This window comes from Lipotes vexillifer, unplaced genomic scaffold, assembly GCF_000442215.2.
Source record: "Lipotes vexillifer unplaced genomic scaffold, Lipotes_vexillifer_v1.1 scaffold584, whole genome shotgun sequence".
NCBI classification, from domain to species: Eukaryota; Metazoa; Chordata; class Mammalia; order Artiodactyla; family Lipotidae; genus Lipotes; species Lipotes vexillifer.
In genome coordinates, this window is record NW_006783036.1 from 4414467 (window position 1) to 4425672 (window position 11206).

General features: G+C 50.6%; 1 protein-coding gene across 2 annotated transcripts in view; it reads right to left on the reverse strand.

The window, feature by feature from the left end:
- Nucleotides 1-11206, reverse strand: part of EVL (Enah/Vasp-like) — a 123225-nt gene that overhangs the window by 68066 nt on the left and 43953 nt on the right. The window contains exon 1 of one of the 2 annotated variants that reach the window (XM_007455642.1): nucleotides 9605-9784. The exons of the other annotated variant lie outside the window; for it this stretch is intronic. Within the exon in view, the coding sequence (XP_007455704.1) occupies nucleotides 9605-9615 (11 nt within the window). The 5' untranslated portion in view covers nucleotides 9616-9784. Of the gene's footprint in view, nucleotides 1-9604; nucleotides 9785-11206 lie in introns of those variants that run through there. 2 annotated transcript variants of the gene reach the window in all.

Genomic DNA, 11206 nt, shown 5'->3' on the forward strand with positions numbered 1-11206 from the left:
CAGCAGTTAACTCCTCTAGGCTACACATCAGAGACCACTACTGAATCCCTGTTGAAATCTCTCACTTAAAAAGAAAAAGAACAAACACACCCCAAACTTTCTGCATATAACTGTGATACATACTCACAAATATTCCTGGACTTGACATAAGAAACCACTGATGCACTTGTGGATAAAACTAATACACGGGAAAACACAGTGAAGGTAGCCTGAAGTCAGTCTCCACCTCTGCTTCTGTCTATTCCTTCTGGAATAGCGCAGCTTCCACGTCCCACCAGCTGTTGGACTCCTACCCCACCGCGCCCTACATGACTGGGAATGAGGTCTCCGAACCTCTCTCAGGCTTGCGGTGACACCCCATCTTGGCCACGCTCTTTCCCGTGCGCACTGAATGTGGAATCCTTTCCCCTCTACAAATACCTTTCGGGGCTTTTCCAGGCATTTACTACAAAAATTTGAACGACAGAGTGTAATTTCATAAAGTAAGAGCAAAAAGGTGCAAAGCCAAAAAGGGAACAGAGAACAACAGGGCCAACGAAGAGAGGCTCATTGGAAAACTAAGTCCAGGGTTGAGCTTGGAACCTGTACAGCACTTGGACCTGTAAGAAGAACCGGCCCCCGCAGCACTGTGCTCATCTCTGCCTCTCACCAAAGCTCTTACCTGTCTGTCCTGCTTCTCAACATCTGCATCAGCATCCGTCTGCCCCATTAGAAGGTGAGCTCCTTGAAGGCAGGGGCTCTATTGCTTTCCCCTTCGTAAATCTGGTCCCTTGTGTGCTGCAGACACTACAAACTGTTGAATACATGACTCTCTAACTGTGAATAAGTGCATTTATGACTGCGTGCCCAAGGGAACCTTCCATCTACAATCCAACTCCGTTAATCCTCAGAGAAGAGTAGCTGCCGAATAAAAGCCTCGGTTACAGAGCACCGTCAGATCACCGCGGCCTGGGATCTGAGAGTCAGGAGACCGCAATGCTGAGGGTGGGCCTATGGAGAGTGAGGCTCCCAGGAGGCCAGCTGGAGACACAGACCCGCTGCTCTGGGAAAGTGCAGGCTGCCCTCTCGGGGTCCTCTGGAGGGTCAGCCTAGGAGCGCACTCTGCCGCCTGGATCACACCTCACCCTCCCTGCCAGCACGGGCTCAACCCAATGCCCAGCTTGGTCACTCCCTTCAGACAGAACAACTCATCACACTCTGTCCTGAAGGCTTATCTTGTCGCCCCAGCAGGACCAGGAATCCAGGTTTGCCTGGGACTGAGGCGTTTCCCAGGAGGTGGGGCAGGACACTCAGCGCTAAGACCAGGATGGTCCCAGGCAAAGCAGAGTGAGTGGTTACCCTACTGGGAGCTTCCTCTCGCTCTCCACAATAACTATCACGGGATTAAGTACCTAATAAACACCCATTGAATGTGAGTTTGGCTGATGTAAGCTGATATGAGCTGGCACCACTCCCTGCTCCCAGCTGCTACCTCTCTAGCTCTCGTTTTCTCTTCCGTCAAGCTGAGAAATATGATACCTGGCCAGACAGACCTGCAGAACAGTGGCAGGTACAGTAAGTGGCATGAAGAAAAGCTACCCAGCACCTTCTCCGTGGGGTGGGCCATCACCCTCCCAGGAGCAGGCACTCAGGAGAGTAAGTGGGCAAAGCAGGGCTCGGAGACCCTGCGTGGGAGATGCCCCGGCAGCACAGCCTGTGCCTGCAGTGAGCAAGCCTCCGCCCCGGGGCTCCCGGCAAATGCAGGACCCAACAGCCTGCGCGCTGCCACCTGAACGCCCAGGGTGGCTCTCCAGGTCACATTCAGGAGCCCCTGACCTTAGTTTTCTCCTTGGAGGTTAAAAGAATAAGGGGTAAGGGCAGCTCCAACGTGGATATAGAAGGCGCCTCACACTGGCTTCACCTCAAGTCTTACCTCATGCAGATGTGCTGTTTACTTGAGCCAGTATGTCCCTTGTTCAAGACAACTTCTCTTTCCTCCATCCACAGTTTGCATCTCACCTTTCTCAGCTCAGTGCCGCTGCCTTTAGGAAGCATCTATCCATTCACTGCCACTGTCCTGAAGGTCTGCTGATTTTCTCTCTCCCCCACAAGGCAGGTTTTTTGTGGTTGCTTTAAAGATGTTCATCTCTGTAGCTCCAATAACTGGGACCTGCTGGATTGCTCAGTAATTATCTCTGAATACATGCTTGCTTCTGAGTGTGCCTAGTTCTGCCAGGCATCATACTTCTTCTTGGTAATGAGTAAATCCCCTATAGGGTGACCTTTTTTCCTCTTAATGGAAACAGGCCTGAAACAGGTTTGGTGTTTTCATCTAAACTTAAAATGTTTATTCTGAAACAGTTCATGCCTACAGGCTTGGTGTTTTGTTCTAAACTTAAAATGTTATTCTGAAACAGTTCATGCCTGTGAGAAGTAGGTTCCCATGATCCCACCACTCAGGCCAGGAAATGTGATGTCATCTCAGAAAGCTGTTTAACTCAAGAGGCCCCTGCATCCCAGTGCCCTCCTCTCGACCAGTGGGAGCCACCATCCTGAACCGGGTGCTTACCAATTCTGTGCATGTCTTTCATAGTACAGTCACATAACGGACTATTTTACAGAAGTGGTTCTCAAACTTTTTTGGTCTCAGGACCCCTGTACGCCCGTATAAATTATTGAAGATGGCAGCTAATTATTAAAGAAACGCAAATCAAAACTACAATGAGGTACCACCTTATACCAGTCAGAATGGCCATCATTAAAAAGTCTATAAATAACAAATGCTGGAGAGGGTGTGGAGAAAAGGGAACCCTCCTACACTGCTGGCGGGAATGTAAGTTGGTGCAGCCACTATGGAAAACAGTATGGAGGTTCCTCAAAAAACTAAAAATAGAATTACCATATGATCCTGCACTCCCACTCCTGGGCATATATCTGGACAAAACTATAATTCAAAAAGATACATGCACCCCTATGTTCACAGCAGCACTATTTACAATAGCCAAGACATGGAAGCAACCTAAATGTCCATCAACAGATGAATGGATAAAGAAGATGTGGTACCTATCTATATACAATGGAATATTACTCAGCCAGAAAAAAGAATGAAACAATGCCATCTGCAGCAACACAGATGGACCTAGAGATTATCCTACTAAGCGAAGTAAGTCAGAAAGAGAAAGACAAATACCATATGATATCACTTACATGTGGAATCTAAAATATGACACAAATGAACTTATCCACAAAACAGAAACAGACTCACAGACACAGAGAACAGACTTGTGGTTGGCAAAGGGGGTGGGGTGGGGGAAGGATGGAGTGGGAGTTTGGGATTAGCAGATGCCAACTAGTATGTATAGAATGGATAAACGACAAGGTCCTAGTATATAGCACAGGGAACTATATTCAATATCCTGTGATAAACCATAATTGAGAAGAATATGAAAAAGAATGTATATACATGTATAACCGAATCCCTCTGCTGTACAGCAGAAATGAACACAACATTGTAAATCACCTATACTTCAATAAAATAAATTTTAAAAAATTACTGAGGGTGCCGAAAAGCTTCTGTTTATGGAGATTAGGTCTATCTGTATTTACCATATTTGAAATTAAAACTAAGAATTTTTAAAAACACAAGTATACACTTCCTTGGCTGTCACCGTGACAATGTCAACACACTGTCATGTAGCCTCTGGAAAATTCCACTTTGCACTCATGAGAGTGAAAAAGGCAAATAATGTCTCAGTATTATTACAAACATAGTTTTGACTCACAGACCCCTAAAAGGGTAGGTCTTCTGATCACATTTTGAGAACTGCTGCATTACAGTAATGGAAACAATAAATTAGATCTGCACAGAACAACACGCATAATCTCAAATGGTGACTAAGCCCCATTTTTGTGAGTGTTAGAATTAAAGAAAGGCTTTGGGTAAGTGAAGAACAAATTTGGTATCAAACCCAAATATCTTTTCTTCTACCCAAGTTGGTTGGGAGAGCCAGACTGCCATGTCATGTGCAGTCAAGACTGTTTGCCAGGGCTTCCCTGGTGGCGCAGTGGTTGAGAGTCCGCCTGCCGATGCAGGGGACACGGGTTCATGCCCCGGTCCGGGAAGATCCCACATGCCGCGAAGCGGCTGGGCCCGTGAGCCATGGCCGCTGAGCCTGCGCGTCTGGAGCCTGTGCTCTGCAACGGGAGAGGCCACAACAGTGAGAGGCCCGCGTACCGGAGGGAAAAAAAAAAAAAAAAAAAGACTGTTTGCCTTTTCTCTGCTCTGATGCCAGTGTCCCGGATGCCTGGACAGCTGGCTCCACTTCTCTGTGCAAAGTCTAGTGGAATCTGGAACAAACACTCCAACCAACTGTTGAGAGGGCCTGATCCTTAGACTGAACCTGTCTCAACCCCTTCCCACACTTTCTCTCGAGGCCACCGACGCAGCCCTTCCCTCGGGGAGCCATCTGACAGGCCATGTGGACACGAGGACTGCTCCACTCTATGCCTGTGTCCCCAGAGTCTGTGCCTCTGATCACTTATGGGAGTGGAACAGGTTTCAACACGGCCTTGGGACAGCTGTAGAGATCTGGCTGGGCCAAGGATTGGGGCAGTACGCACATCTCCGAGGGTAAATCAATCGCCTGGGAATGAGACCTGGCTGAGCCTCGGCTGACACCCCTAATTATCAGCAGGGCGGTTCGGCTCAGATTCGCATCAGAATAAGTGCGTGCCATCCCCTGGCCACGGGGGCGGACGCAGACCCTGCCCATGAACAGCTCTAGGCTGGGAGGGGAGGTGGTGAATGAACAGATGACTGACGGAGAGAAGCGTGGGCGCCACAGGAGGGCTGAGGAGGTCTCCCGACTCCTGTGGTATTAACGGTGGAAAATCGGAGACTACAAAGAAAGACAGAGATTAGGAGCCTTGATTCTAACTCTGACTGTCATTCTGGGCAAGTTCCTTCGAGAGGCTACAGCTAAGCTTAGCTTCTGAAAACACAAGAGACCTGGCTTCAAAGCCCAACTCTGCCAAGTGATACCAGTGTGACCCGGAGCAAGCAAGCTACCTTTGCTGACCCCTGTTCTACCAGTGAGATGGGAAAAGCAACGTAACACCTCTGAGGATGAGGGTCAAGTACAACACATGTCGAATCACATCAATATAATTAGCACAGTGCTTGGCATGTAACACTCAGAAAAGGGTACTGTTGCTACTTTTCTCTTTTAAGAGTTCAGGTGTCAAAGTCTAGACTAGCTCTCAACCATCTCCTGCCTCAGGAAGCCCAGGGAACACAACACACTCCCATGAGAAGAACTTAAGAGCCGTTATGGGAGTGTTTCTCCACTGCAGACACATTGGATTCTTTGAACAGAAGACAGCGTAGTTTCAAGACGTCTTCAAATGACTGGGCTACACATCCCGGGACAGCAAACGCACAGCATGATCTCTGAGGGCTCGTTTGGTTGTGAGCTTCCGGGACTCACACTCGCCTGTGAGGACAAGACGTCAAAGGACACACCAGCTGCCCTTAGAGACGGTCTTCCAAGCCCTGCAGCAGAGGCAAGGCTGGGGGCCGGGGGGCGCCGTGGGGTGGCCAGGCCGTGGGACTCCTTCCAACGTTTGCTTATTCAAGCTCTGAAGGGCTGTGGAATAAGTGGTGACCGCTGTGCCCAGGCAGCTGACTACCGACTGGTCGCACAGGGAGCCCTGGCTCCATCATGAGCTGAGAACATATGAAACATCTGCTCTCCTGGCTGCTTCTCCAACAGGCCACACCGCAGAGCTCCGCGGGCAGCTTTGGTGGCCCAATCTCCAGCATCGTAACGAAAGCAGTTAATTAATTCCAGCAAGTTAATAAATGTGTATTGCTGGGCACTGTTTTAGGCACTGAGGATACACTAGTCAGCAAAACACAAAAATCCCTCCACTTTTGAACTTACATCCTTGTGGGGTGGAGACAGATGACAAACAACAAATTAAAAAGTCACGTAATATGTCAGAAGGTGACAAGTGCATTAGAAAACCAACCAAGCAAGCACAGTAAGGACAAGAGGGAGACGAGGGAAGGGGCTGGAATTACCCGGCTGCACCAGGAAGGGTCAGACGCATCACTGACGCGTGCGGTCCTCCCGCTGCTGTGGCGCGCTGAGTTCCTGCTTCGTGCAGCCTTGTTCAGCCAACACTCCCTGGAAAGCCGTCCTGCACCGGCTTAACCCCCGCTGACCCAGCCAGTATGCAGACTTGCACCCAGCCTTCCCCGTGTCCGCCCGAGTTGGGTTCGATTCACTTCCCTCCTTCACACCACCCTGGATCCAGCGGGCAGTTGCAGAGGCTAGACCTCCACAGCACCTCCAGAATCCGGCCACTCTCCCGCTATGCCACTGGCTCCATCACTGGTCCCAACCGTGGCCTGTCACCTGCGTGACTGCAGCAGCCTCCCCGACGCCTTCCTGCCTCCATTCTTGTCGCGCTACAGAGGCTTATCCACTCAGTGACCAGAGTGACTTTTCTTGAAGCTCTATCGGATGTCTTTCCCCTTGCGTAACCCCCTCCAAAGGCTTCTCATGACACGACAAACACAGCCTGGACTCCTTCCGGGCTCCCGGGCTCTGCGTGATGAGGCCTGGCTGCCCCTCCGCCCCACCTCCCTTCACTCTCCCCTTATGTTGCTTCAGCCTCCCCGTTCTCTTCCTGACCTTTGGACGCACCAAGCCGTTCCCGTCTCAGGGTCTTTCCCCTCGCTGTCCCTCCCTGTGTGGCCCCTCATGTTTTCATGCTCAGGTTTGGCGTGGCTGCCTCGTGCCCTCACCCAGGTCTGGGGGTGAAGGCTGCAGCGGGCGTGAGCAGGGCCCTGCCTCTGCCGTCGCTCTAGCTGGGCTTTCTGCTTCTCCACGAGTTTTCGACCGTGCGCCCGTTTCCTACTGCCCCTAGTGCAGTCTCAGGACATCTGTCCTGTTCCCTCTGTCTCCCTGGCACCGAGAGCAGCCCCTCGGTCCCTTTTAAAATTCATCCCTGGGACTTCCCTGGTGGTCCAGTGGGTAAGACTCTGCACTCCCAATGCAAGGGGCCTGGGTTCTATCCATGGTCGAGAACTGGATCCCGCACGCATGCCGCAACTAAGAGCCGGCATGCTGCAACTAAAAAGATCCCACATGGCACAACAAAGATCCTTCATGCTGCAATTAAGACCCAGAGCAGCTAAAAAAATAAAATAAAATAAAAATACAAGTCACCCCTATCCTTCGAGCCTACCTGAGACCCCACTTTCTCCCTGAAGTACCTCCTGGCAACCCCCGACTTCTCAACTCCTGCCGCGCCTCCTGTCTACACTCACTATGGTCTACACTGCACCAGACTAAGGACCTGTGATCCCTTCATTCCTGAGAACGCCGCCTTCCCACTCGACCAGCTCAGGGGCAGGAGTGCAGAGCGTCTGCATCAGGAGACCTGCTCCAGCCTGGGTCTCTCACTTCCTGGGCAACTTACTCCCTGCCTCTCTACCGTGGTTTCTTCCGCTATAAAGTCGGAACAATAAAAGCAATACTTGCCACCGTCAGGATCGCCGTAGGCATTAAATGAAATCATGCCAGAGAGAGCGTGCTGTACGCTGGCATGTGCTCAAGAGAACTCCCCGGTCCCAGCCCAAGGTTGAGTGCTCAGAAAATGTTTCTTGAATGATGGATGGCCGGAGCTGGGACTGACCCGTTTTCATGATGGGAAGGCCTTTTCCATCCCCACCACAGGAACCACGGTGACCTAGGAATCCGGCGATCACATCTCTGTTATGTCAGCATGTGGAAAGCAAACCATCTACGGCTCTCACAGCTGCTGTACGTGTGGTCCCACTGGCACCGTGAGCGCAGGCAGCCTGGTACGGGGAGGGTGGGTGCAGAGAACCTGAGTTTTGGTTTGGCTGGACCATAACTCACTCACCAAAGAACAAGCCCTGCTCCAGCTCTGGGCCTCAATTTCCCCAACTGCGTATACCTCAGAGCTGGGCTAAATAAGAAGCTTTCAGATTTCAAAATCATCACCACCAGCAACAATACAACTTCTTTTCCTCAAAGAAATATCGAGGAGTACTTTAAAAAGATAAAAGAGAGTGGATCTGGTTGAAGTGGAGGGTAAGATGCCTGAAGCACCACTAACCCAGGTGATCTACTGTAGATGGTCTCAACCTGCTTTCAAGATGGAAACTCCTAAGATTTTTACAACTTTAAAAGATTTTTAAGAACTGCTTTGCTTCCTCCTGGTTTACTTCTGATACTATTTTCTGCAGTCAGTAGTTGACAGGGCAGAGTAGACTCAGCTTTTCAGCGTAGTTTTCGGCAGGTGATGACTTTGGCGCCTGCCCACTTTGGAAGCTAACGAGCCTTTGAAACGGAAAGTCTTGTTTGCCGCAGCTCCACCCACAAGTCCTCTAGAGCTCAAGGATGATAGAAAACTGGCTGCAAAGGAGCAAGGGAAGGCCAACTGCGGCCCTGGCCTTGAGAGCTGCCAGCGCCTGGAGGAAGGGGCTCCGGCAGCCTGCCCAAGGCCACGCCATGGTGTGAGAGCGCCGCCCTCTCCAAAGCTCCCCTGCCGACCAGAAGCATCGGACGGGCCCCACTTACTGTGTGTCAGCTGCCGTAACTCCCTGCAAAATGCTCCTAGAGAGCCCGTGCTGCAGCCTGGGAGAAACGCTGGATGCGGCTGTTCTGGGTGGTTCTCCTTCCAGTCCCTCCTCAACCAGCCACGCAACCCTGAGCGAGGGCCACAGCCGGTCAGAGGCCAGGCCTCCTCGCCCACAGAACAGCAGTGATGCCCCCTTCCTGAGCTAACCACCCAACACGGTTGAAAGATCAAGAAAACTGGTGCAACAGCAGTTTGGGAATTGTGAAGCAATTTTTAAGGGGAGAGATTATAATTTATGCTGAGACGCAAAGCTGCAGTGAGTCGATCAAGTCAACGCCCCAAATCCCAGAGGATAAAGCCGGGGTCGCAGGGCAGGGGGAAATCACGTCTGAATTGTAATCTCACCTTTGGAAAGGGCGCTCACAATGACCAGTTCAGGACACAGAGCGGCTGGTGCCCACACATGTGCTAAACCGCAGCAGCCTAAGTGATCCGCGGTCTAAAGTCAGTCCCAAGTCTCTCAAGCAGAAGGTCAGGGTTCTGCTGTGACAGGCCATGAGGTCTCAACTTGTACAAAAGGCACCCCAGCTCCTCCTTCTGTGCCCAGTATTCAGAGAAAACCCCCTGATGCTCTCAGGCCATTCTGAGAGAAGAGCCAGGACCTGTCAACAGCATCTCTCAGCCAAGCCCCAGTCCCCTCAGATAGTTCAGAGCCCCCTCTACCATCCGAGGCAGGCATCTGACTTCTGAGGAAGTGATTCTGACACACACAAAAAAGCCATTAAAGATGACACGCATCCAGAGACACAGGCCGGTGTAGTGGACAGGCCAGCGGACAGAGTGGGCAGGCTCCGTCATAACCTGCTGTGTGACCGTGAGAGAGTCCTCTGCCCTCTGGGTCCTCGGTCTCCCCATCAGTATACCCAGGGGATCTGGAGAGATCTCTACAGTCCCCGTGATTCTCTGTCTCCTCTGACGTCCCTCTGTCCCCACTGGTCCCCGTACTCACACTGTGGCCATGGCTGCACTTCTGTAGCACAGGGAACCCGAGGAGGTAAGTCCTGTATTCCCACCAGGCCAGCTGATCAGAGGGCACAGACCCTCGGAAGGCAGCAACTTGATTTTTAGACTCTACTTAAAACCAAACAGGAAAAGGAAGCTGAACCAGAGGCAACGGAGAAACAAACCCCAGTTGAGAACTGAAACCTAGGTAGAAAATAGAGAAACAGAGCTTGTGGTGCACAGACCCATCAGCGGGGGCTGCCTGAAAGCGCCAGGCTGCAGCCTCAAGCTCCAGCGCTTTCTGCAGGGCCGGGATGAGGTCGCAGCTGGGCAGGGCGTTTTGAAAGGTCAAGGGCCAGACTCCCTCACCGGTCAGGACGCCGAGGCCCAGCGCCGAGGGCTTCCTACAAGCATTCACAGAAAGGTGCCCTGGCCCATCCTCCAGAGAATAAAAGATGACACGATGAGGTTATAGCTGGTGAAGGCTTCAGTTTTACCCCGGTATAAATTCTACACTTCTGTTGGAGAGACGCTTCTCACTAATGGTGACGTTTCTGTCAGCACTTTAGGACCCGAAAGGAAAATTTCTGAGGAATGATGGAAACCTGGCCTTGTCACTGGCTCATTAAGGGAACCTGGGCTTCTGTTTCCTCAGCTGTAAAATGGGGCTAATAATTCTTAGTTTGCTTGTCTCCACAGGGTCCTCATGAAGGTAAGGTCCATTCCCAATCTTTCATTCAAAATTGACTGAGGACCCACAAAGTGTCATGCACTGTGCTAGAAACCAGAGACAAAACATTGATGGGAACAGCAGTTACTTGTCCTTAAAGGGTTTTTGCGGGTTAGAAAGGAAGAGACTGACAGGTTAGCAAATTGATGTGTTAAGATGTTATTATTGATATAGTGGAAGACAGCTACACCCGAGAACAGTACAAAAGAAAGATCACTTCTAACTAGAGAGCTGAAAGCACAGGCAGTGAGAGCTGAAGGCTGAAAGTGCATTTTCAAAGGATTTCAAAGATACGCATCTCCCTTTAAGCACAGCTTCAGGCTGCAAACCACAAACTTTGACGTATTGTGGTTTTCATTTTCTCTTAGTTCAAAATATTTTCTATTTTTCCCTGCGACTTCTTTTATCCATAGATTACTGAGAAATATTTTGTTTAATTTCCAAATATTTGGTGTTATCTTACCTCTGTTATTATTATTTATTTATAATTTAATTCTACTGTGGTCAAAGAACATACTTAGAATTTCTTCTTTTGTTTTTCCTGGTATGACTGTAGTCCTTTTAAATTTACTGAGACTTGTTTGATGGTCCAGCAGGTAGTCGATCTTGGTGAATGTACTACCTGCACAAGAAAAGAAGATGTGTTCTGAAATTGGGTGCAGTTTTCTAAAAATGTCAATTAAGTCAAGGTGGTTAAAAGTGTGGTTCGGGGCTTCCCTGGGGGCGCGGTGGCTGAGAGTCCGCCTGCTGATGCAGGGGACGCAGGTTCGTGCCCCGGTCTGGGAGGATCCCACATGCCGCGGAGCGGCTGGGCCCGTGAGCCATGGCCGCTGAGCCTGCGCGTCCGGAGCCTGTGCTCCGCAACGGGAGAGGCCACAA